The sequence below is a fragment of the Mirounga angustirostris genome, unplaced genomic scaffold (assembly GCF_029215605.1).
Source record: "Mirounga angustirostris isolate CCGP_5_RB_7025 unplaced genomic scaffold, mMirAng1.0.hap1 SCAF_13, whole genome shotgun sequence".
NCBI lineage: Eukaryota > Metazoa > Chordata > Mammalia > Carnivora > Phocidae > Mirounga > Mirounga angustirostris.
Genome location: NW_026991721.1, coordinates 95,754,325 through 95,780,893, shown reverse-complemented (window position 1 = coordinate 95,780,893; position 26,569 = coordinate 95,754,325). Strand labels below are relative to the sequence as shown.

The following is a 26,569-nucleotide window of genomic DNA, read 5'->3' as shown; positions in this document are numbered from 1 at the left end:
ATCGCCCACCCAGTTGAAATTCAAACAACTCCCTCTTCCCGACTGCATCACCATCTAAACCTATGAGAGAGGGGGATTCAGAGAAGGGGGTTCCGTCCCTTCTGAGCTCTTTTATGTTCAGCCAGGAGGGAGTCAGGCCGACAATGAAGGGAGATGGACATTAATTAGGTTCTGTAGACAACAGCCAGAAGGCTCCCCCTGGAGTTGGGGCTGGCCTCTGGTGGCCCCCTCACCTTCCATCTATGGTTCTCCTTGATCCAATGACTGCCAAGTGTCCTCAGGCAGTCTCCTTCTCTCTGTCTCCTTCTTGGGGTCAGTTCCGTCTAGGACTCTTTCCCTGTTATGTGTAGCTCTGACACAGTGATCACAAGGCCTGGAACTTCCCCAATCACCAGTTCGGGGACAGAAACTACAAGTGTGCCTGTTACCACAATTGAGCATGGACTTCCTACCCTCCCAGAAGTCCACCCTACCCACCCCCCGGGGGGCGGTACCTGTTTAGAAGCATCATCCTGAGGACCAAGATGAAGTAAAGTGAAAATGAGACAATGCAACCATCCAGAGCTCAAAATTTGCCCTAAAAATTTCCCAGTGTGGCCATGGGGACAAAGCTGTCTACCCAGCTCCGCCCACAGTTTCCCTGGGGTTCACCATATTCCCTCCACCCCCAACACTCAGCCCTGAGCTGTTCTTCCTCCCCCTGCCCCACCCCCTGCCCAATTCACTACACATTTGTCTTTTCCAAGAGCTCTTCCAAGATGGGAAAGGGCATTGTTTATATGGTAGTGAAAGCATGAGTTCTGGAGTCAGGGATCTGGGCTGTAATCTTAGCTCTGCCACTCACCCACTGAGTGATGCCGACAAGCGACTTAGTCTCTGACCTCACCGCTCCATCTGTGAAACACGGATAACAAAGCCAATCTCATGGGGGTGGTAACAAGGATTAAATGGGACAATGTTGGGACACCTGGGTGGCTCAGTCAGTTGAGTGCCTGCCTTCAGCTGGGGTCATGATCTCAGGGTCCTGGGTTCAAGCCCTGCGTCTGGCTCCCTGCTCAGCAGGGGGCCTGCTTCTCCCTCTCCCTCTGCTGCTCCCCCTGCTTGTACTGTCTCTCTCTCTGACAAGTAAATAAATAAATAGAATCTTAAAAAAAAAGAGAGAGAGAGGGAGAGAGAGAGACAATGTTGGCACCTTCATCGGGATACCTAACATTAGCTGGTATAACAAAACTTCCCAATCTCAGTAACTAGATACAACAAGAGTTCACTCCTCTTTCAAGTCACAGGCTCACACAGATTGGGTGTCTTTACTGAATAGCTGCCCTCCAAGAGGTGATTCGGGGACCCAGGCTCCTTCCATCCCCTTGGAGTCCTCCACTGGACCCCTACCACCTGGCTCACAGAATAACAAAGACAGAGTTAGAGGCCAGGCCGGGAAGTAGCACCCATCAATTCAACTTTACATAGGTTAAAACCCAGTCACACATTCCACCTAATTGCAAGGCAAGCAGGAAATATAGCTGTTACAAATACCAGAAATCTTTGAACCTTAGTGTGGACTTTTTAGAACACGGAGAATACATTACTGAATACAAACCAAAGCAAACATACGAATTTCTTTTTTACAAAAGGTATCACAATCATATGTTGGACATAATTCCAGTTCTGAGTGCTTTCTATGAAGCATCAAGCTACATGAGGACAGCCTATATTCAAACTCAGGCTCTGCCTGAACAAAACAGTAAATAGCCATTGTGACGTTCTTATCTTAAACCAGGAAGACTAATTTATGCACTTGACAAGGTTTTTCAAAAGTGCCATGTTCCCCAATCTCTAAGTATATACTTCTGTCTGGGACCCCCTTCCTCTCCACTCATCACCCCACTACCTCTCACTCATCCCTATCAGCTTGGATGTCACCTCCTCCAAGAAGCCTTCTCTATCGTCTACCCCCGTTGGGGTCGAGTGCCTGCTTCCTGTGTCCCCACACTAGTGTGTACTTCCCTTCCCAGCACACTTCTCACAGCATATGAAAATCTCTCTTTACTTTCTGTCTCTAGCTAAATCGTAAATTTCTTGGGGGAAGGGACCTTGTTCTGGTCACCATTTTATCCTCAGCTTTAACACAGTATCTGGCCCAAACAGAGTGTACAGAAAATGTTTGTCACATGAGTGAATTAAGAAATCTGACCCTCCTTCAAAATGGCAAGGGGGTAAGACTTTTAAACTCTTATAACACAACAACAAAAAAAAGAAAGTAAAGCGTAAAGGCAAGTTCAGCAAGAAACTGCACAGTGTCCTCCTCCTTCAAAAGGTCAATAGGAACTGAGAAGTCATCTCAAAAGGCGGCCCCACCCCTTGGGTCATGCCTGGATACCTCTGAGCAATTGGCCACACTCTTAATCTTTCAGTTGAGCAACAGAGAGTGCAGAAAACATTCTCACACATTACAAACCCTGGAACCCTTTCTCCCAGCAGATCAGAGGGTGTGGCAACAAGAGCTGTCCCCTTAGGGGGGCTCCGACTGACCCTGTGTCCTGTTGGGCCTGCGTATACCACTCTCCACTATCTACGGAGCTGGGGCATCCCTGACCTTCGCTCATCATCATCAAAAAGTGAGGTCTTCCTAGTCCTAAAGTAGACCTTCCGACCCCCAATAGGAGCCCCTCCTCAATACTCGCACATACTCTGAAGCAGGTGTCATGGTGCAAGCAGAGTGAAGCAGACAGAGCTTGTCTCCCATGCTCCCACATCTTCGGTGCACCTGGAGTGAAATCTCAGATGAGTCAAGTGATATCGAAGCGTGAGTAACCGATGATAAGCTACCCAGTTCTCTAAGAATGCTATTACCCAGCGGCGGGGGGGGGGGGGGGGGGTTGGCACATGGAAATAGCTCTAAATGTGAGATTTCAGGCAAGCGAGGGAAACCAAAAGACGCTGAGGGAGGTTGTGGGCACCCTTCCAAAACTATTAAGTCAGAGATGGGACTGCCTATTCTACCGTTAGTTTGGCTCAGAGTCCTACACCGAGGTACTAGGGCAACACCAAGAGTCACACACGTGTCCTAGCAATGTTCCCTGAGCGCCTGGGGCAATCTCCTTCCCCAACTCCGAGCTAGCGGCGGGCCTTAGCCACAGCTCCAATCCCAACCCTATTCGTCGGGCAAAACCAGCTCTGACACCCGCACCCCACCTTCTGCACCACCGCCACCCCACCTGCCCAGGCCTCTTTGACGCGATCACAGCGTGGGGGGTTGGTTAGAACCCCGCCCCCGGCCCGTGACGGCCCGGCGCCCGCTGGGTCCCTGCATCCTCCCCATCCGCGGGGCGGGGTGGCCAGCGCTGGGCAGCGGGCACCCGGCCCCGCACCCGCATGCGGACGCTCGGCCTCGGGGGCGGGGCTTCTCGGGGCCCCGCCCCCTGACGTCAGCCCCGCGAGGCGTGGGCGGGACCGCCCGCCAGCCCCGGCTTTCAGAGGCAGAGCCGCCGAGCCTCGGCTGGAGGCACACAGCCTGGCTCCTGCTCCGGCTTCGGCTCCGGCTCCGGCTCCGGCCCCGGCCCCGGCCCCGGAGGATGCGGCGTGCCCAGGATGCTGCCGCGCCTGGTAGTGCTGCTGGCGGTGCTCCTCAGCCTGCGCCTCGGCTCCTGCGCGCGCGGTAAGGATCGCAGCCTGGCCCTGCCCTGCCCTCTCCGCGCCCGCCCGGCGGGGCTGGGTGCGCGTCCGCTCCCGACTCGCGCTCTTCGTCGCCCCTACGTTATAGTTGTGCGTTCCACGGAGAACCCCGTCTGGCTGTCCCTCTGGGGAGGGGGGCGTCCATTGTCTACCCCACCCCAGAAGCTCCCTCATTCCGGCAAGCCTGGATCTCAGGCTCCCCATCGTGGAAGTGGAAGAGCATGAAATTGATGGGGGGGGGGGTGGATAGAGAAGTTCAGTGACACCCACCCACGCACCCCCACTTTATCTTCTATCCACCTCCAAACGAATCAGAAACTTAGTCCTGGCCTTTTTTTGTTGTTCTAGTTCAACTGGTAAGAATGCTTTCCCCTTGGGTGCCTGGGTGGCTCAGTTGGTTAAGCGACTGCCTTCCGCTCAGGTCATGATCCTGGAGTCCCGGGATCGAGTCCCGCATCGGGCTCCCTGCTCAGCAGGGGGTCTGCTGCTCCCTCTGCCCTCTTCCCTCTCATGCTCTCTGTCTCTCATTCTCTCTCTCTCAAATAAATAAATAAAATCTTTAAAAAAAAAAAAAAAAAGAATGCTTTCCCCTCTGGGGAATGACTTTGATCCCCCATCTGACTCCACCTTCCCTTAGCCCTCCCCTTAACCTACTTCTTCCCCATGCCATTCCCGCCCCCATCCCAGGTCTTGCCCGCTACTATCACCTGTTGCTCCATCTGATCATTCCTGCTCCTTCTTTAGCCCCTAATGTGCTCTGACTGCCACCTGCCTCACTCTCCCTCCTCCTGCCCCTTAGCTCAGTCTTCTAACCCAGCCAGCTATCCTGGAAAGTTTCTGCAAGAGAGAATAAAGCCTGGAGAGAGAATGCCAGGGCAGGGAGGTGGAGGCATGGAGAGTGGAGCCAGGGAGAGCAGGGACTGAAACTGCGTCTACACCAAAATACAAAGTAAAACCTGCAGTCAGCCATTCACATGATCGAGAACTGAGTCGGGGATATGCAGCCCCAATACCGCGAAGACCTGCTGCGTTTCTCACTTTCCATCTAACGTTTTGAAATTGAAACACAGCCTTGAGAATCAAAGATAGTGTAAAAAGCAAGCAAGAAACAGGGGAGATGTACTTTCTAAGTGCAAATGACAATTCTAGAAGAAGCATTACTAGAGAGATGGCGAGAGGTTAGAGAACAAAGGAAGCCTGAGTGGCTGGCAGATGGAGAGACGTGAAGGGATCGAGGAGGAGAGAACAGACTGGCTATTGGCCCTAACCTACCTCATTGTACTTGATTGGCAAGACTCTTAGAGTAGGTGTATTTATTACATTCTTACAAATGAGAGGTTCGGTGAGGTTAAGTAATTTGACCAAGCTACCCTGACCAGTGTTAGTTGGAGGCTCCTGAAGTTGGAGTGCCCCATGTTGAATGGGGGGTGGGGGCAGGAGGTGGAGTTAGACAGCGGTCTGTAGTATCTCACTGCAGAGCCAAGGGTGCTGGCTCTGTGTGGAAATGTCAGCACGATCTAGAACCAGACCTGCTTCATTCTGTCTGTCCTCACCCAGCCTACAGCCCTGCTAGACGTGGGGGAATGGGGCAAGCATTCAGCTTGGGGTTGCCCAGGAGACCTGTGAAGAGAAACAGGCAGATGCCAACAAGCAGGATATCTGTGTATCCCCAAGAACTCCAGAGAGGAGGCCTTGGGCTGGAGCCAAGGCTGGGGCCAGGGTAGGGACCAGGGCTGGGGATGGGGGCCAGCCTTGGGATGAGGCTGGAGCAAGGACAGGGACTAGCTCATCTGAGATGAGAGCTCATTGCTGACAGACATTAGCTTAGCTAATGAGACCTTAGCTCTCAGCCCATGCCTTCTCTCCGGAGATACATCAGACTCCCCTTGGCTCTTCTTAGCCACCACTTCTGTTTCTGATCACAGACAGTGATCTAAGGATACAACACTAGCTCTGGAATCAGACACATGAGGATTCACACTGCCCCTTATTAGCTCCTTTGGCCTTGGGCAAGTCACTCAACCTTTCTGAGCCCTTATTTCTTCTCCGGTAAAATTAGGGCCATAAATGTCTATCCTGTAGGGCTGGTCATGAGAATTAACTGAAAGAACATATGTAAAGTACTTAGCAGAGAGTCCAGCTCACAGTAAAGTAGTCAATAAATAGAAGCTGGTAGGATGATGGCCACCATCACCGTCGACATCTTCATTGCTGGGGGAGGGCTCTGCGAGCTCTGATATTGACACTCTTCTCGCCAGGGACAGATCTGCCCAGCCCTCCATCTGTGTGGTTTGAAGCAGAATTTTTCTCCCATGTCCTCCACTGGACTCCCATCCCGAAACCGTCAAACAGCACCTACTATGAAGTAGAGCTTCTGAGGTATGGAAAGGGGAGGATGGAGAAAGGAGGGAGGTGGGTGCGGGAGGGGGCAACCCATCTCCTTCACTTCCCTGGCATGGGAAGACATAGCTGTCTTGTTATTGAAGTAACACCGGGAAGGACCCTGGTATATATCAATCGGTTGACAAGTACTGATTGATCCCCATATGTGTTGAGCCGTGTGCTGGGAGCTCTTGGATGAGAAAGCCAAGGTATTTCCTTTTCCCTTAAGTTTTTTCCATCTTATTGGAGAAACAAGAAATGCATCCATAATATAATTGGGAAACAAGGAAACCCTAACGGACTGTAAATATAATTGGGAGAAAGCCTGAGAAGTCAGGTTGTATTGCAGTGGGTAGCAAGTCTTCCTGGAGGAGTTGGCGATCTGTTAGATATTCCAATCTAAGAGAAACTGGTATGCAGTCCCAGAGCCAAGAGAGATCCTCTTGCAGTTAGATGCCCGGGACCAGAGAACATACGCTGCAGGCTGTACCTCATGGGAGCTCTCTCCCTGGGCCCCTTGCTTTCCTCTTAAAGGAGGTGGGTTTGAACGCAAGTTCCTCTACTAGTGCCTTGCCTGATATCTCCCCAGGTATGGGCTAGAACCCTGGAAGTCCATCCCCAGCTGCAGCCAGACCCAGGTGTCGTTCTGTGATCTCACTGTGGTGACCCTGGACCTGTACCACAACAATGGCTACCGAGCCAAGGTCCGCACGGTGGATGGAAACCAGTACTCCAACTGGACCTTCACCAACACCCGCTTCTCCGTGGATGAAGGTGCTTTTCCTCCCCTGGGCCTAGAAGATGGCTTTGGGGGTTCCTTCCTGCCAGAAACTCTAGTCTAGAATGTGACTCTGTTTCCATAGCTCACCACCCAGCTGGGCTTCCCGGGTGAGGACCTAGTTGCCCAAATAACTAATCAGGACTTTTGGGAAGATTTAGATGAAAATAGCCAAGTTGTTCAAGATTTAAAAGGGAACTGGAGTTGTTTATCCTACAGAAGAGAAGTCTTGGGGTGGTTTAGAGCAGCTGAGTCACAAGGGCCAGACCTGTGTACTTGTAGGGTTCTGGAAGAGGAAGTAAATCCAAAAGCACTCAGCACAGAGCAAGAAACAGTAGGCAGAATTGGATCCTGAAGAAGGGTTGGGGGTCTCTCTCAGCAGACATAAGAGAAAAGGATAAGCCCCAGACTTGATGGGATTTTGTCATTCTATGAATTGGAATGGACCATGCTCTATGAGTGTGGTGAGCCTGCTCTGCAAAATTCAGAGTCAGAACCAATGGCCTTCGAGGTCTTTGGCTCCCAAATGCCTGCCCGCAGGCCAGTGCTTAGCTGGCTACAGAAACATTACCTGAGGAATGTGTTTAAAAATCAATGTGTCCAGGGGCACCTGGGTGGCTCAGTCGTTAGGCGTCTGCCTTCGGCTCAGGTCATGATCCCAGGGTCCTGGGATCAGGCCCCACGTCGGGCTCCCTTCTCGACAGGAGGCCTGCTTCTCCCTCTCCCACTCCCCCTGCTTGTGTTCCCTCTCTCGCTGTGTCTCTGTCAAATAAATAAATAAAAATCTTTAAAAAAAAAAAAAAATCAACGTGTCCAGGGCCCAGCTTCAAAAATTCAAGTTCACTGTGTCTTGAGTGGACCCGGGGCATCTGTATTTGTAATGTACTTCCCAGGAAGTCCTTATGTGCTGCCAGGTTGAGAAAGTGGTGGCCCGGGTTTTAGGGTGGGTAAAGCTTGACCCTAGAGGCCAGGCATGGGCAGGGCACCCAGGCCCTCCCCAGCCTGCAGTCCTCATCATTTTGCCTCCCCACCAGTGACTCTGACGATTGGCAGCGTGAAGCTAGAGGTGCACAATGGCATCATCCTCGGGAAGATCCAGCCCCCCAGGCCCAAGATAGCCCCTGCAGGCGACACTTACGAAAGCGTCTTCCAACACTTCCGCGAGTATGAGATTCAGATTCGCAAGGTGCCGGGGAACTACACGGTACGGGCCTCCCCAGGGCCACAGGACATCTGTATTTATAACGCAGTGGGCTCCCTGCGCCTCCTCGTCAGCAGGGCTGGCAGTACCTTCTATGCACCCCTGGGGAACTTTGCTGGCAGAGTAGAGAGAGAGGGCGTGGGGCAGGGGAGGGAGCTGAGATGACCTCAGCCCCCAAATCTGTGCTCCTGCCAGGTGGCAGGGAAGACATGGCCCACTAGTGTCAGGCACCACGCAAGACATTTAATAGCTATTATTCCTGATCCCCTGGCAGGTGGATATTTTATTCCATTTTATAAATGGGAAAATGTGTCTCCCAAGAGGCTATGTAATTGCCCACGGACACCCCCTAAGTGGGAGATCTGGAATCTGCCAGATCCATCCTCTTCCCACCATTTGATACCAGCCCCTTCTAGGAAGGTCCTCAGCGACTATAAAATGTTCCTTTTCTCTTTTTGTACAAAATAAGTCATGTTAATCACAGAGATCTTGGGCTGCATTGATAATACTGGGTTTGTCATGTCAGGGAAAGGACACTGAAGGGGGTGGCCTGGAGCATCTCTGATGGCTCCCCCACTCTCAGCTTCCATGGTCCATGAATCAAGGGTACATTTTGTTTATTGCTGTTGTTTTTGTTTCAGTTCACAAAGGAGAAGGTGAAGCATGAAAACTTCAGCCTCTCACCCCCTGGAGATCTAGGAGAGTTCTGTGTCAAGGTGAAGCCATCTGTGAGCTCCCGCCTGAACAAGGGGGTATGGTCCAAGGAGGAGTGCGTCGTGCTCACCCAGCAGTGTGAGTCTGCAGTTGGGGCTGCTGTCTGGGGGGCGGGAGGCAGGAAGGGCCTCACACGATCCAAAAAGCATCAGTTGAGGACCACTGATGCCAGGGGCACTCCCCCACATGGCCCTGTGAGAAAGCTCCTATTGTCCCCATTTTAGAGATGCGGGACCTGAGGCTCTGTGGGTCTGAACAGCTTTCTAGGGCACGGAGGCAGAGCCAGGTCTCTTGATTCTGCTGGTGCTGGTGTTCTGCTTGAGCACAGCTGTGCTTCCCAAGAACCGCTCCCCTCCCCCCTCCCTGCCCCAGGCTCGCTCTGTCAGCTGTGGTAGTTCCTGTTTGTTACATCTCTCTGCTGTCTTTTCCTGAGGCTGGGCACAGAGGGCCTTCTCCTTGTCCCCCCTCCCCATTGGGACTGAGCTGACCCCTGCCAGAGCTGCTGAAGCCAGGCTCTCCGCAGGTGCTGGGGACGGGAGGGAAAGGAGGGAGGGGAGAGGACCTGGGATGTGAAGGCCATGGTCTTGTCCATGAGGATCTTACAGTCTGGCTGGGGAGACAGGGCATGCCCAGAGGAAGCTGTAAATAGCAACTCAGGGCAACATATGCCCCAACCAGTCATGCCAGGCCAGCAAGGCCCAGCAAAGCCCAGAGTGACTCCTTATATTTCTACATTTCAGTTCATGAAGGACACTCACAAGTTCATTGTCATTTAGCCTCACTCTCATTTAAGCAGAGTTAAGGCACCATCCCTGTGTCAGGCAGCCTTAAGAGCATTTTTAACATTCACTCACTGGTAGAAGAACTAAGTTTTGTGGACAGGTCTGGCTTCAGATCTCAGCTTTACCACTTACGAGGTCTATGATCTTGGGTAAGTTACATAAACTCTCTAGGCCCCAGGATCCTATTGTGTATAGGGATGATGATAGTACTCACCTCCTAGGGTTGTTATAAGGATCAGGTAACATAAGTTAAGGGAGGTGTGCTGTGTACTTCACAATCATGTGGTAGGCACTATTATTTTTCCCATTTTATAGATGGGGAAACTGAGGCTCAGAGCGGCTGAGTCAGTGGTGGAGCTGGGACTGGCGCCAGGCCTCCATTCTTACCTGCTGTCCCATCCTGCCCCCCATTCCATGTGCTGTGGTGTGAGTTGTGTGCAGAGCTGGAGGCAGAGTCGCTGGGTCTAGTAAGGGAATCTCTTCAGGACAGAGGTTGGAAGGCCAGGCAGGGATTTCCAAGGATCCAGAAGCATCTGGTTGTGGCCTAGAGGGGGTCACCGGGGGCCACTGACTGAGTGGCTCCTAAGAGTGGCCGTGGGCTCCTGGGATCCAGGCCACAGACACATCTCTCTGGGCCTGCAGATTTCACCACAACCAACCTCAGCATCTTCTTCACCTTCGTCCTGCTTCTGTGCGGAGCCCTGGCCTACTGCCTGGCCCTCCATCTGTACGTGCGGCGCCGGAGGAAGCTGCCCACCGTCCTGGTGAGTCTCGGGGGGGGGGGGGGCCACTGGCCCATCCTTCCTTGCCATACCAAGAATCCAGGAGACGGGGGGCTCCCTCCCAGACAGTCCCTTCCCTCAGCCCTGACATTATCAGGAGGCCCCTTCATCAAGGACCGTGGGGACAGAGGGAGGGCTTAAATGCAAAGCCCAGTGCTGAGAACACTGCCTTCTAAGGGCCCCCGATAAGACACATACTGAGTAGTCCCAACCCCCCACGTGCCATTTTGTTACTATTTACTAACAACTGGCCATGGGCCAGCCCCTGTGCATCAGTACCTCTGAAGCAGGTGGGGTTATTATCTTCATTTTACAAGGGAGGAAACTGAGGCATGGAGCGATTGTTCCGTGCACGGGGGCCAGGGAGCCAGGAGAAGTCAGGAAGAGCCCAGTCTCTCCCAGCCCTGCCAGCTGGTGATGATGAGTGTTCCAGAAGAGGAGGAACACGCGGCTGGGAGCCCAGGCCTAGGGCTACTGCCAGAGCAGCAGGGAGCAGAACGAGGGCTACTGCCCAGGAGGAGGGGTCGTGGGGTGGCCGGGGTCTCTGCCCCCCGCCCAGAGCATCTCCTCTTGCCACACGGCACGGGCAGCTGGTGCACTTGTGCTTAGCCAGCCTCCAGAATGCAGCTCGCAGCACTGGGCAGCAGGTCCAAACCTCTGCCTGGCCCGCCTGGGACTCAGGCTGCTCTGGAGGTTGCCGCCACATCCCCACAGCGGCCATCACTGTGAGGGCCGCGGGCTCTGCTGGGAAGGACCGGCTCCACCGGGGAGGACCTTCCGTTGGGGGGGCTACCCCCCCAAGAGGGATCCCAGGATTTCTAGGAAAATAAGGAGAGAGACAAAGACCCTCTGGAATTATGTTGAGTAAGAACTCTAGGGGAGAGAAGGGACCGCCTGGCCTAATTAGGGTCTTTGTCCGGCAGCAAAGGACTGTGTTCCTAGCTCCAGTGCCCTGGGTAGAGTGGTATGACGAGGAGCCTTACAGGATTAAAAAGTTCTTCTTGTGTCTAACTGAAGTATATAACTCATTGTCCCTTCTCTGTGCTCCAGGGAGATTCCGTTCCACAAACATGTATGCATTGGCCTGTTTAACAAGTGCTCTGAGCATGTTCTATTACGCAGGGCCTGGAACCGGGATGGGGGCTGCACTCAGGGACGGATGACGAGAAAGCAGAGGGGTGGGGGAGGCTGGTCCTGGTAACTGGAGCAGGGATTCCTCGGTGGGCGTCAGAAAGAGCATCTAGGAAGAGATCAGTGAAGTGGCCGTTGAGCTACAGTTATTGAGCACCAGTGACAGGCCACATGTGGTCTGGGAAGAAGCTGATTCATGCAGCCCTTGGTCCCAAGGGGCTTGATTACAGCCCGGTAGGGCAGCCAGCGTAGAATCTATTACTTCTAATGCAAGCCAGGGAAATAGGCACAGGTGCAAAATGCCAAAGGAGACAACGCAGCCTCTGGGTTTTCATTCCTCTGTGCCATTTGGATCACAGAAGTGAGCTCTCCTTGAGAATGTTTTCCTTCTCAAGATAAATGCAGCCCAGTTGGCTTCATCTAATGATGGTGGTCATTACTAACTTCATGAATAACTTCGAGTGCACAGAGCACTTTCACATTCATATGCTTATTCCCACTCATGCGCTGTTCTGATCTGCTCTTTGGATAAATGGGGATTTCAGATCAGGACAGTGGAGTACAAATCGCAGGTTTGTTCTCTGCCGCTGTGACTTTGTGCAAGTCATTTCACTTCTCTGAAGTTCGAGTCTCTCCTTAGATTGGAGAGTAAAATTCAGTGTGCCCAATATTTACCGAGTGCTTTCTCTGTGCCAGGCACTGTTCTGAGCACTTGCCGCGCATTAACTACAACACGAGGAGGCCGGTACTGTGACTATTTCTGTTTTATAGGCGAGGAACTAAAGCACTAAGAGGGCAAATAATTCAGCCAAGGCAACACAGCTGATACAAGGCAGAACTGGGGTATGAACCATGCAGTCTGGCTCTAGAAACAGATGATCCTTAATCCCCAACTTGTGGGATATTCATAGGAACTCAACCAATTAAGAGTTGCATTCGAGTCCAAACTTACAAAGGGAATGAGGGCAGGGGTGCTGAGTCAGTAAGTCAGTCAACAAACTTTAAGAGAGCCTCCTATGTGCCAGCTCAGTTTAAGTTCCGGGAACAGAGTGGCAGACAAAACTAGACAGCTCCTGTCCTCAAGAAGCTTATATTCTGCTGGGTGTGGGGAGTAAGTGTGGCTAGAGAGCAGGTTGTGGTGGGAGGCAGAAAATAAATTTAAAAAGAATTTCAGGAACCAAGTGCTAGGAAGAAGTAAACGAGGTGAATGTAGAGAGGGTCGCAGTACTGCCTTAGCCAGGATGATCGGGAAGGCCTCTCTGGGGAGAAACATCTGAGCTGAGACCCGAATGTTAGAACGACACAGCCAGAGCAAGTGCTGAAAGAAGTGTTCCCACCACAGGGCGTAGCATGTGGAAAGGCCCTGAGAGCACTGAGCTGATGCATGAGCAGGAAGAACCCCAGTGTGGCTGAGACGGAACAGCAAGGGGGAGAGGGATTAAGTGACTTTCCCTGGGACCCCTGGCAGGTCGTGGGGAGCAGCTCCTCCCCCACTGCTAATTCTGTGCTCGTTCCACTGCCCCACGTGGCAGCCACCCTGTGTTTGCGCAGGTCACTTAATCTGGTGAACGTTGGAGAAGTTAATTTTGTGTCTCACATCCAGCATTTTAAAAAATGAAATGGACAAGCGAGGGTAACGGAGGGGACAGGATAGGACAGGGTAGGATAGACTAGAACAGGAGTAGAACAGGAGAGAGTGGTAGTGTAGACCACAGTACCCGGCTAGTAAAACGCACTCTTTGGCGAAACTGCTTTCAGTTTACGGGATGTCTATATACAGGCGATCATGGAACACGTTTCTTATTTGGGATCATAGTCCAGAAAAGTTTGAAACACCCTCCTAGATCTATCTAGATGAGTCCGGCTTGCTGTCAGGTTTGGAAAGGACCGTGCTGGGGCTGAGAACATTCACCGTTCCCGGCCGGCTCCCGTTCTGCCTGCCGTTCCATCTGGGCTGCGAGCGTGCCGGCCTGAGCCAAACTGAGAATCGCACCAAGAGGAAAGGTCGATTCTGAAATGAAACAAAAAGTGCAGGTGACTCTGTGGGCTCCTCGGTTAGAGCAGAACCTTCTCGAGCCCGCCTCCTGGCCCCAGGGCCAAGCCTGCAGCGCCAGAGCGGGTCCCCGCAGGTAACCCTCGCGTCTCTCACTCTGCCCTCTCCTCTCCAGGTCTTCGAGAAGCCCCAGGCCTCCAGCTTTGTCAGCCGGCTTCCCTGCCCCGAGCCCCAGGACACCATCCATCCCCTGGACGAGGAGGCCTGCCCCAAAGTGTCCCCAGAGCTGAAGAACTCGGAACTGCACGGCAGCACGGACAGCGGCTTTGGCAGTGCCAGGCCATCCCTGCAGAATGAAGAGCCCCAGTTCCTCCTCCCTGCCCCCCACCCCCAGGCTGGCGGCACCGCGGGCAAGGGGGCGCTCCCGGAGCTGGAGGGCGGCGGAAGCAGCGGCACGGACAGCGGGATCTGCCTGCAGGAGCCCGGCCTGAGTCCCGGCACTGGCCCCAGCTGGGAGCGGCGGGTGGGGGACAGCAGCCCGGGCCAGGATGACAGTGGCATTGGCCTCGTCCAGAACTCTGACGGGCAGCCTGGGGACGGGCGGAGTGGCTCCGCCTTGGGCCCTGCCAATGCCCCCGGGCCTGAGGGGCCTGGGGAAGAAGACCCAGCCTCAGTGGCATTCCGGGGCTACCTGAAGCAGACCAGATGCACAGAGGAGAAAGCAGCCAAGACAGGCTGCCTGGAGGAAGAGTCCTCTTTGACAGACAGCCTTGGCCCCAGGTTCAGGACGTGCCTGGATGCTGAGGCAGGCTGGTCTCCACCAGTGCTGGCCAAGGGCTATTTGAAACAGGACCCGGGAATGACTGTCACTACCTCGGGGACCTCAACTGGACAGTGGGACCAGCCGACGGAGGAATGGTCACTCCTGGGCTTGACCAGCTGTGCTGACCTAGGAGCATCTGACTGGAGCTTGGCCCATGATCTTGCCCCTGTGGACTGTGTGGCAGCCCCAGGCGGTCTCCTGGGCAGTTTCGACTCAAACCTGGTCACCCTGCCACTGATCTCCAGCCTCCACTCCAATGAGTGACTCAGGCTAAGGGGCTGCTTTTGATTTCAGCCACGAGGGCCCCCCGGGGTCAGAAGTGACGCACGAGGCCAGTGTGAGCCCTCATCAGCAGGCCCAGCAGGGCTGGCCAAGGGGCCCGGGGCAGAGAGAGACTCTCTCGCTGAACTACCGCAGGCTGTATGGGTGGCGTCGGCTGGGCTGCAGGAGGACTCCAAAGACTCAGGCAGAGCCAGGCAGGGCCGGGCGGAGGTCTCCTCCCTCCTCCGGGCTCTTCCTGTACTGTAACAGATTATTTGCTCAGGGGAATCACTGGTTTTCTGGAAGTGTGGGGAGGCCCAAGCTGCAGTCAGTAAGGACCCAGGCCTCCCCCCTAGACCCACCAAGTGCCAGCGCCTCCAGCCGGATGGAGGGCTGGGCGGGGCAGTTTCCCTGAAGGAGCAGAGACCAAGTCTGATCTCTGGCATGGTCAGAGCTGGTCAGCCTGGGATGGTCATAGGAAGAAGCTTCCCGGCTGGCAGTCCTCCCAGGCAGGGAGCTTGTCACGGAAGATCTTACAATGTATCTGTCCTGGTCAGTCAGTCTACCACCATGGTTATAGAGCCACCAGGGGATGAAGCCCCTGTGGCCGAGCCACTCACTACCTCCACCCTGTTGCCCCCACCATCTTGCTGATGGTACCAGAGAAACCACGGTTCTTTGTATTGGGCAAAATTCAACACTTCAGGTGGTCTCTGGGCTTGGGCACCAGCTCGCCCACCCCAGACGGTCAGGGTTGGGACCTACACTGTTTACTGCTAGTATCCAGCTACAGACCCACGGGACACGGCACTGGGCTCCGACCCATGCTCTCGGTGTCCAGCTGTGTGAGCTTGGGCCAAGCCACTTCTCAGAGACCCTGTTATTCTCTGATAGCATATGTGGAATAATGACTCAGTCTCCAGTGGGCCCTCCATGCTGGATGGTAACCAAGCTGGCATCAGGGGTGGCATCCCCAGCCTGGTGTGGCCCTGGGCTGGGAGGAAGTTGCCTGCAGAACCTATATCTGCACAGAGCCAGCTTCTTTCGCATGCCGGGGATTAACAGATTTAGCAGAAGTCCATGGTGTCATGCGAAGAGGACTACCCGACCCTGGGCCCAGGAAGGGGACAGGTATAGGCCCTGCCTCCCCATAGTCTATTTGGATTCTATCTTCAAAGCGAGTTTACAGTCCAAGGGCAAGGAAGCTGGGGGGAGTGACAGGCCTGGGGTCTGCCTGCCCCCCGCTTCCGAGTCACCACTCGGCCCTGCATTTTTCTGTGGCATTCCGAGAAGAGACACTCCAGCTCAGGAAATCCACCCAGAACCACCCCGACTCCCCCACCACATCCTACCCAGAAGCTCTGATGTGCCAGTCTGCTAACTGAACTCCCTCTCAAAACTTGGGCTTGCGGGAAGATTCCTCAGGGTTCCCTTGGAAGGTTTATTTATTTATTTTGTTCACTTATTTATTGACGAAGCAGCATGGTACAGTGCAAGGATTCTGGGTATTTCAAGAACCTGGAGGTTCTCATTCTGACTCCACTGTTTCTTGCATCTCCTCATCTGTAAAGTGAAGGGTCTCGGCTTCTTCGTCTGTCAAACTAGAAAGCCACGCCTGCCGTGTTCAATGGACAGGGGTGTGAGGCTCTGAGGCGGTGGGTCTGAATGTGCCTTGCACGCAAGCCTCTCTAAATCAGAGACGCATGTTTTTTATTTCAATAAATTGTCAGGACCTCAGGAATCATGTGAAACCAAATTTCTGATCAAAAACGGTGACTGGTGGAAGCCTCAGGTTGTTGATAACTGAGGTTGATAACCAGATGTGTGATGTGGCTTGAGCAGGACCGAAGACTCGGGCTCAAGTCAGACAGACACAGGTAGGAGTCCTCAAGCTAACATGAAGTATGTAATGGGTATGGATAACAGTGTTTCGAGTGTGGCGTCTGGCCAGTTGGAAAAGAGACCAGACCAGACCTCCCTGGAGCTCTGTCACCTGCCCTTCTCGACGTGGAGGTGCGTCCCAGGGGTGTTTCTCATAAGTGCGGAAGCCATCTGCATTTGATTCTGAGAGCAGCCTGCTCTTTCCACGAAAAGCCACACGTGGGTTTGAGTCTCTCCCCAAGCTCAGCCCTGCGGGTGGAGCAAACTCAGGGCCCTGGCCAGAGTCTCCAGTGCACTTTGCGCTTTGTCCCATCCTGGATCCCCGAGGTGGTGAACGGGGACACCTCATCCCCGTTCCTCTGTGTCATCTCCAACGATGCTTCTCCCCGTTTCATTCTGAGGAAATAACCAGTTCTGGGAAGCACCGATCCTATCATCTTCAGAGAACTTGATTAATATCACACCATTTGGAACCAATCAAATTGATTTGCCCTGGAGGCCTCCCTGTCCTATTGGTTAAGAGGTGTGGGGTCTCCTGGAAATGAGTGTTGGAGATGGCCTCTGCCCCCAGGAAAAGTCCCTTGAGGCACGTTGGATGGAGAGTAGCAGAGAGGTGAATACGAAGACGGAGAGAGTAAGAGGAATCAGCAACCGGGGCCGGCAAGAGAGCAAACACAGAGCAGCTGGGAAAACGGAGTCTGAGGATGTGGGCTCTGCTGCAGGCCTTGCCTGCTTCCCTCGGGAAGCATGAACAGGACTTTGTGCTGGGTCTCCTGCCCGGCCCAGTCGGGGCTTGTGGGGGAAACAGAGTCCTTCCTGCAGGTGGTGCTGAGACGCTCACCAGCTTTTTGGGAATTGGATTCAAGTGCCCCACAGAAGGCCGTTTGTTGTTAAACTGAGTAATCTCCCTCGAGGGCTTTTCCAGGCTGAGGAATGTGTGATTCTGGGTTTCTATGAGCTAACGGAACTTCCTCTTAGTAAGGAGAGAGGGGAAATGGACCAACGTTGACTGAAGAGGAAATTTCTATTGAACTGTGTTTTCCCGGCTTTCTAAATAGCTGTATCAAGGAGTCTGCCTTGTCTTCCCCGAAGATCTCTACCCCCTGCAAGGCACACAACACACTATCCCAGAATACACACGGTCACAGAGGGGGCTCACTGCCCTGCTGAGTGGGAGCTCTCGGAGCCCCGCGTGGGGACGGCAGAGACAGGGGCGCCGTAGGCCGTGTCCGCCGGGGACAGCATGCTGGTGGCCGTGAGAGACAGGTTCAGGCGGCGAGGGCTGACTTTATGTAGCCCCAACCTAGAGGACACCAGGTAGTGGGAGGCATGACTCATCCGTTTCCTGTAGTGCTCGCAGGTTTCAGGGGTTTTTTTTTTTTATTTTTTTTAGATATTTATTTATTTGAGAGAGAGAGAGAATGAGAGACAGAGAGCACATGAGGGGGGGGAGGGTCAGAGGGAGAAGCAGACTCCCTGCTGAGCAGGGAGCCCGATGCGGGACTCGATCCTGGGACTCCAGGATCATGACCTGAGCCGAAGGCAGTCACTTAACCAACTGAGCCACCCAGGCGCCCCAGGGTTACTTTTAGAGCACGTCCATAATTTGAAATTAAATGCATTTTTATTAATGATTCACAGCACCCTTCCTCACTATCAGCTTGATCTTAAGTTCACCTAGCTCCCGTAAACATTCGACCCAGCGGGGGAAGGGGGGGGTTGGACCCAATAAACACTCTGACAAGGAAGGGTTGGGTCGTTGGAATTAGCGTTTTACAAAGCTAACCCTGATCAAAGCATAAGGCATGAATCAGAAGGGATGAGGCAGGATGTAGGGACCTGGTTGGAGGTGCATGTAGTCAGCATTTCTTCAAAAAACATTTTTAAGTGCCCAGGCCTGGGTCCACAGGGAACAAAAGAGGTGCAGCTCCATGGAGGGGGCTATCTGGCTATGAAGCTAACAGACTAGCAGATACATCTTTACAATCAGCGGTGAGTGCCATGAAAGGAACTAAGATGGGAAAACAAGGAACGGAGACGAGATGCGGAGAAACTGTGCAGAGGAAGCTGTCTTAGTTTGCTCGGGCTGCCATAACAAAATACCATGGACAAGACACATTTCTCATCGTTCTGGAGGCTGCAAGTCCAAGACCAAGGTGCCAGCCAATTTGGTTCTTGGTGAGGGCTCTCTTTCTGGCTTACAGAAGGCCCCCTTCTCCTTTGTGCTCATGGGAGGAAGAGGGGAGGGGGAGAAGAGAGGAGGAGCAGTAAAGAGAGAGAGCTCCAGCTAGGCAAGCACCCTGGTCTCTCTTCCTTTTTTTTTTTTTTTTTTTATGATTTATTTGAGAGAGACAGCATGCCCTTGAGCAGGGGGAAGGGGGGGGAGGGAGAGAGAATCCCTAAACAGGCTACCCACCAAGCAAGGAGCCCCGACACAAGGCTCAATCCCAGGACCCCAAGATCATGACCTAAGCTGAGACCAAGAGCTGGCCACCCAACCAACTGAGCCACACAGGCGCCCATCTTCCTCTTCCTATAGGGACTCTCATCACATCATGGGGACCCCGCCCTCATGACCTCATCTAACCCCTAATAGCCTCCCAAAGGCCCCACCTCCTGATACCGCCGCATTAGGAGTCTGGGCTTCAACATACGAATTTGGAAGGGACACAAACATTCAGTCCACAACAGGCTTAAACGGTAATCCAATCCAATGACAACACTGAGCAGGGACAGCGGGAATGGAGAGCAGGTGATAGATTCAAAAGGCATTCTGCAGAGAGCGCAGGGAAGACTCCATAGCAGGCTGCAGTGAAAGAGGCACTGATCCCACTCGAACACGGAGCTGGAGGAAAGTGAAACACGCACGTGGAAGGGAGACGTCGTGTGGGGGGAGAGGGGAGGTGGCGAGTTCTGGCTCCCTATGACAAGTCACCCAAGGAAAAAGTCCTCCGGCAATTGGTGAGGCAGGCCTGGCAACAGTGGGGGGCTCAGAACTGGAGGGGTTCAGATGTACTCACGCTGACCCACCGGATGGGTGAGCTCACACCTGCGTGTGGAAATGAGCACATGGATCTGGCGACAGCCACGCCCCCTGCCACCCAGCTGCAGGAAGAATACTCACGTGTTGACCCCCCGCCTCGAGGACAAGCAGGCTACTCTCCCCGTAGAGCGACAGGGGCCGTGCCTGTGCTCGGCCCCCATCCTGCAGACCCCAGCCAGGAGCCCTGTTAGTGCTGCAGCCCACCCCAAAGGTGCAGCTGAGCTGTAGAGCTGGTAAGCTCCGGAGCAGACTGGTACATGACTGGCGGAGGGCTGGGTATAGGGTGCCGCACCCATACAGCTCTGCGTACACAGGGAAGGAGGAGTCGACGGACGTCAGGGCCTCATGATGGCCCTGGAGAGGAGAGAAACATTCCTGAGGATCCTGCTGCCTGGTCACCGTGACCCTGGTAGTATTCCCTGCCCTCCACTGCCCGACACTCCCACCTACCTGTCCCCAAGGGCAGTTCGCGAAGGACCACCTGCATCAGAGTCATCTGAGGGGTGCTTCTCTTCCTGAGCGTCTCCTCAAGGCCAGGAAGCGCTGATTGCTAATTCCCAGGGTCTTGCTTCAGTAAACAGGTTACAGGTGATCAGGCACAAGTGACCCCCATGCACACTGACATGTGAAGGTCACTCCTTTAGAGAACTTGATGATCTGATGTCTGTTAAACTCTGCCCTTCTCCCCACTGCCCCTAGATGGAATCACCCAGTCCAAGCCTTTAAATGCCACCAGGATGCTGCTGACCATCCCCTTACTGACCCTCTGCTTCCACGCCTGCTGCCTTGGTCTAGTAGCGTGTGATTCATATAGTATGCTTAATCTAGTAGAGCAGCCGGCGTGATCTTTATAAAATACAATTCAGGTCATGTTATACCCCAGCCGAAAGCAAGCCCTCTCCTTTGCTCCAGGTCCACATGAGAAGCAGAGTCCCATCGAGTTAGTATCTGCCCAACCCCCAACACACACCACCTCCTGCACTCTCCCCTTGCCTACCCTGCTTCAAGCTCATTTCCACCTTGGGTCATTTATTCAAGTGTCTTCTCAAATGCAGCCTCCTTGGGGAGGTCTTTGCTGACCATCCTATTCAAGTATCCTCCCCATATCCATTCCCTCCCTACCCCTGGCTTTTTTTCCATCAGAGCACTTACCATCTGAAGTTATAGGACATATTTGGTTTTTTGCTCTTGCCTCTCTCTACAAATAAAGTAGAAGATCTATGAATACTTCCTCTCTTTTGCTCACTCCTACAGTCCCACAACTAAGAGCACATATTAGGTGGTTTGTATTTGCTGAATGAATGAGCAAGTAAATAAATGAATAAAGATAAGCTTACAATGTTAGGTAGTAAGTGCGGTCTTAGCCTAGACTGTCCCCCCAGAAGCAAGAACCTGATTCAAGGAGTTGTGGGTAGGTGGCTTATTTGGAAGGTGATCCCAGGGAACAAGAGTGAGAAACCAGGAGAAGAAAAAGCCAAAACAAGGATATGTTAGCAAGCTGGTCATGCTGGGAGCAACTGGGCCTTGATCCCTGGAGCAGGTAGAGGCCTCTTCCAATGGTCCCCTGAACACTGACAGGAGAAGCCCTGATCCAGCAGCTTCTGAGCTGGCTGAGGCTTCCCCCAGAGGTGTCACACTCTCAGACTGCTGGTGCACAGGGCTGCGTGGGCACCCCCCCCCCAAGAACACAATGAGCCAGGGTGGTTAGCAAGTGATGTGCAGTGAGCACTGGAGACGAGATTTGTCAGCACAAAGTGGGAGCCCATTCAGAACTGTCTGGAATCAGGGTTGGAGCTGAGAGTGCGAGGTGGGGCACTGAGGCACCTGCTGTTGTTCGTGCTGTGAGGGAGATGCTCCCAGGGGCCACGGGGGTGTGTGACCCACCTAGGGGGTTCAATGCACATTTTTTTTGGACTGAACTTAAAGGAGTGAAGTGAGACTTATTAAATTATGCTAAGTGAGGTTGGGAGACTCTCCCCAAACTTGAGAGAGGATAAGATCTGAGCCCGCCATTCAAACCCAGGGCAACAAGCAGACCCAGGTAGTCTAGCAGGCCTGAGTGGCAGGACGCACTGAAGGCACATCCCCTCACGTGACGGAGTATCCACCAGGCACTCAGACTAACAGACGAGTCCAGAGACAGGCTCCCCCCGCAAGGCTGTTGGTCTGGAGATGCCCCACTGGCAAAGAGGAAGAGGCAACAGACCCACAGAGTGGAAAGAGCACTGGGGTGGCCTGGAACTCGGGAGAGGTGGGTTCTCAGCTCAGTCATGTCCTGTCAACTCTGGGCCTCAGTCTTCCCAGCCAAATGCAGAAAGTACTCTTCAGTCTGATTGTCTCTTGAATGCCCCGGACATCCTGCAGTCACTGATTGTACCGCTGAATGTATGCTTATTCCACTGTGAGCTCTAGAGAGCAGAAACTTCCCTGACTCACTTCCATATCCCTGTATCCACACCCAACCGATGCCTAACGAACAGTAGAGGTGCTCAGTAAATGTGATGGAGAATGAATACATGAACGAATGGATTTTCTCACAAGGAAAAGCATATGAGAGGGGTTGAAGAAGTAGGTTATCCAAACATGACCATGGCAAGGCTTGGCAATGGTAGCTTGAAGCTGGGTGGTTCCTTGGGAGACATTAGACTGAGCTCAAAAGAAAGCAGGCTGACCATAAATTTGACTTAAATTTTATCTTCAGGCCTGCCATCTTCTTAGCTTAGTTGTATTATACCATGATTATTTCTTTCCCTGTGATATCTACCCTATAGCTCTTAGGTATTGTAAGGACTCGGGGCTATAGACCAAACAGGAAGCCTAGAGCAAGGGGATGTGGTCAGGAAGCAAGGCAAAGGACCGTGAAAATATTCAGCAGTCATTCGCTCCTTTAGCAAGCATTCATTGAGCATCTGCCATGGGCAGGCCCTCTGGGAATACGGCAGGCAATAGTACAAATCCTTCTCCATGGGTTACAAGCCTGCAGCATGCGCACGCGCACACACAGGCGTCTCCCCTACCTCCTCCACCGCGCCCCTCTCCCGGCCCTGTGGAACTGGAGTCCCCCACGCTCTGCATCAGCCTCACAGCTGCAAGGGAACTCGGTGTCCTCAAGTCCGATGGCAGCCCTACCCAGCAAGGCACCTGGGCCCCACCAGCTACTGGGGCTACCATGGAACGTGGGGCTCCGGACATTTTTCCACCCATCTCCTTCCTAATGGCTCCCTGCTTATATATGAAAAACCTTATCCTAAGGCGTTGGGGGAGGGGAAGACAACCCCCATGACTCTATAGGTAAAAATCCAGGCGACAGGGACCCCACCAAGGCCGTGGCCTCCAGCGCCGCCCCACCTGTTGTTTTGTTGGCCTGTTGCTACTCTGGGCAGACAGAACATTTTCACTTCTGGTCCCCAAATGTGAGAATTCACCAGGCCACTGGCTTCCTGTTTTGTACCAGATCTGCTTAAATCTCACTGCTTCTAGACAGCTTTTGAACACTAAGCAGTTTTTTAAATACAGTAATGATACACCTATGTGCTCCCACTTTGAGGTTCTTAGACCCCTGGGGCGGAGAGAGGGCACCACAGACGCTGGCCCCTGCATGGTCACCGGCATGAGGCAAGATTACCACAGGGGAGCACAGCCCCTCCTCACCACCCAGCCTCTTCCTGGGTCTGACCATTCCTTAAGGTAGCCTTTAAACAGAAAGTCACTGTCTCTTGTGCTTGCTCTGTGTCCAGATCTGTATCTGATGATGGCCACAGGGTTGCACACGATTGAGGATGGGCAGAGAAAATCAAAAGCCTTGGTACTCAGAGCAACCAAGACTGGACCAGGGATAAAGCAAAGCCCAAGGTTCCCTGAAGAGACTGAGAAATAGTCAACATAATTTCCTGAGACATTCCTGGCTATGGCCAGAGCCAAATACACTACTGTAGAGAACTGAGAAAAGGCAGAAGACCTGAATTTTGCCTGAAGAAAGTACCCATCAAACAGGAGGGAGCATGGTTAATCTCAAGAGAGACTGGATGCCCCCACAGTGCCTAGCAGTTCCTGGCATATTATAGAAGCTGCACGAATGAATGAATGAATGAATACAAGGGAATAATCAATAAATTCAGCTATGGGAGCCAGAGAGTATTTATAATTAAAAGTGAGAAGACAACAGGGCACCTGAGTGGTTCAGTCAGGCGTCTGCCTTCGGCTCGGGTCATGATCCCAGAGTCCTGGGATCGAGCCCCACATTAGGGGGTCCTTGTTCAGTGGGAACCCTGCTTCTCCCTCTCTCTCTGCCCTGCCCCTCCCCCTGTGTGCTCTCTCTCCCTCTCTCTCTCTCAAATAAACCAATAAAATCTTAAAAAAAAAAAAAGTGAGAAGACACGATCCATCAGTCTTAAGGAAGTCTCCCTGGGGAAGTGAAAATTGACCTGGCATAAAGAAGGGGCAGAATTTGACGATTTGGAGGCCAAGGGAGGTATAAAAAAAAAATAAAAGAATAGGAAATGGACCAGCAAGAAGCTCAAAGCTGAGGACAGGGCTGTTCTCACCACACCAGGGGACCCGGAAGAGAGATTTGAGGCCAGCGGGAGGGGCCTGCTTCCTTGGGGGCCAGGGAGCTCAGGGAAGCTGTGAACTTGGACAGAGGCTGTAAGTGGCTGACAAACCATTACAAAGAAAATACATTCTTGCCTGGCCTTCAGCAAATCATTTCACTGGACCCTGGTCCTCTGTACCTTCACTGTGAGGATGAAGAGAGACTGCATACGGAGCCCTTGCCCTGCACTCTCATATGTGCTCAGCAAACGTCAGTTTGCTGGTAAAGAAGGGTTTGGTTGGGAATGGTCCAGTCTTAGATGCTGGTTAGACTTATCTAAAGTCAAAGACAGGCTGAGGAATATTTCAGATCCTAGACCATCAGAGTCTAAAGGAACTGCAGCAGTCACCTGTCACCTCCTAAGTCAGAAAGTTATCACTATACTTTGTACTTGTATCTTTTGTTTAGTGAACACCTACTATGTTCCAGGTCCTCTGTTAGACACTGAGAATACAGAGATTAAAAAAAAAAGTACAGGGGCACCTGGGTGGCTCAGTCGGTTAAGCGTCTGCCTTCAGCTCGGGTCATGATCTCAGGGTCCTGGAATCCAGCCCTTTGTTGGGCTCCCTGTTCAGCAGGGAGTCTGCTTCTTCCTCTGCCCCTCACCCTGCTTGTGTTTCTCTCTCTCTCTCTCAAATAAATAAAATCTTAAAAAAAAAAAAATACAAACAGAGAAGATCCTTTTTCTCCTTCAGGTAAAAGAGAGGAGCCTTGGAGAGGTAGTCCAATCCCTCGGGCTACAATATATGCCCATGGTGGTGAATGACTAGCCCACGGCCACACAGCACGGCAGGGCAGGGCAGGACCAGACCGTACTCTCCAGTGTTCCATCCTCATCCCACTAAGCCTGCAGTCAGGCTGCGTCCGTGAGGCCTCACACCCTCTCGGGCTCCAGGGCAGTCAGTGGCTGTGCAGCCTTAGGCAAAGCATGCTACCTCTCTGAGCTTCCCTCTTGCCAGACAGACGCAATATGCAGCCAGTTAAGGACGCCTCACGTCACAAGGTTGCCCCAAGGTTCAAGCCACAGTAACGTGCATGAAAACAATGTGTTCTCTGTAGACTGTGTGTTGTGCAAGCCATGCCTCTCCGTCTTAGGTCACCAGGGCGTCTTCCTCCAGGACAAGGCAGCCTTCCCGAGCCACAGTGGGTGTTTCTACTGCACTCAACGGGCGTCTACTGAGTACCTCCTACATGCTCTATGTTTAGCGGTTACTGAGGACCTACGGGACATACCCTGACCACAAAGGGCTTAAGGGGGGGGGGGGGGGGCTTGCAGCACAAACGGGAGAAGCATGGCCATTTGCCATCAGGCTCAAATGGGTGGCAGCAGGTCTGGAGTCCTGAGGAAAGCACAGGGAAGAGGACACTGGAGCCAACCACGGAGACTAGCTGTGGCTCGGAGGGGTCATCAGCGGGGAGGGCAAAGGCATTCCGAGAAGCCCTGGCAAAGACACTAAAGAGGAACAGGGTGGCAGAGGGACCGGGAGTGGCCAGCCCAGAGAAGTGCTGGCTCTCTTTCCTCCCCAAGAGCCAGGGGGAAAGAAGAACAGCTAAGAGGGGAGGGAGGTTCCAGGCGAGGCGCTGGCATGGCCGTGGGTCTCAGCGCCCAGCCCAACCAGACCCACAGCCAGATCTCCAGGCACCTGCTCCCTAATCATCTCCTAACAAGCTGGAAGCTGCCACTTTAGGGCTCTCAATGAAAACCTGCTGCATCCTCAGGGGAGGTCTGGGGTGAAGGGCAAGGCTGCGTTAGCCAGCAGGACCGAGTGCGGAAGTCAGGAAAACAAGAAGGAGGCACAGGGAACACGTCAGAGGACCCTAAAAGAGGAAGTAGCCCAGTCTCGGTTCCGCTCCCGAGGATGGGAAATACCCTCCGTTCTCCCAGCCCTCAGCAGCTGTCCCTGTGTCCCTACCTGAAGCCACCAAACCTGAGGAGGGACCACCTGGGCCCTGGGCCCCATCCTTTCAAGTCTCCCCAAGGTCTCGGAGTCCTGAGCAGATTCAGGGACCTGGGGCAGCCTCCTGTGGACTGCAGACCCAGGATCCACACTGGGCGGGGTATCGTTCAGAGTTTCGCTGAAGCTAGACACCCCATGGGTTAAGGAATGGGGCCCAACCCTTAGCACTGAAATCCAAAGAAGGATGTCAAAGTCAGCCCATCCCCCCTCCTCGCTGCTCTCCCAATAAAGCCTTCAAGAAAGGGAGAGATCCAAGCTACCAGGGGCTCTGCCCCACCCTCAACCAACTCAGGGATAGAAACATTGGGGCCCAGATGAAGACCTCCAAATTTAGAGATTTGGTTTATTAAGTCAGAGCTTGGCTCCGCTGGAAGAATGGCCCCCCAGTTCCTGGCAGGAAGTGAGGGGGTAGAGGCTGGTAAGGCTCAGCTCCTCTCCTCTCCTCTCCCTTCCTTCCTTCCTTTGTAATTGGCTAGAACCCAAAGCAAGAAAGAAACTAGGCCCCAGGGAAGCAAGGATAGGAAGACAAATAATATGATTTCTCTCCTCCTTGCCTCTCACTGTCCTGGGCTCCTGA

The 26,569-nt window shown here is 53.3% G+C and overlaps 2 protein-coding genes across 3 annotated transcripts in view; one reads left to right on the top strand and one right to left on the bottom strand.

The window, feature by feature from the left end:
- Window positions 1-3,478: 3,478 nt before the first annotated feature.
- Window positions 3,479-19,278, top strand: IL10RA (interleukin 10 receptor subunit alpha). 2 transcript variants are annotated; one of them, XM_054512266.2, is made up of 7 exons: window positions 3,479-3,655; window positions 5,937-6,051; window positions 6,644-6,828; window positions 7,867-8,036; window positions 8,675-8,825; window positions 10,172-10,293; window positions 13,611-19,278. In XM_054512266.2, the coding sequence occupies exons 1-7, from the start codon at window positions 3,589-3,591 to the stop codon at window positions 14,520-14,522; spliced, it is 1,722 nt and encodes a 573-aa protein (XP_054368241.1). In that variant the 5' UTR covers window positions 3,479-3,588; the 3' UTR covers window positions 14,523-19,278. The 2 variants fall into 2 exon arrangements, with proteins under 2 accessions (XP_054368241.1, XP_045750893.1); XM_045894937.3 differs by having other exon boundaries at window positions 5,931-6,051.
- SMIM35 (small integral membrane protein 35) overlaps window positions 12,191-26,569 on the bottom strand; it is a 77,922-nt gene continuing 63,543 nt past the window's right edge. The window contains exon 5 of the mRNA XM_045894939.3: window positions 12,191-13,453. The gene's annotated coding sequence lies outside the window, so the exon portion shown is untranslated. The remainder of the gene's footprint in view (window positions 13,454-26,569) is intronic.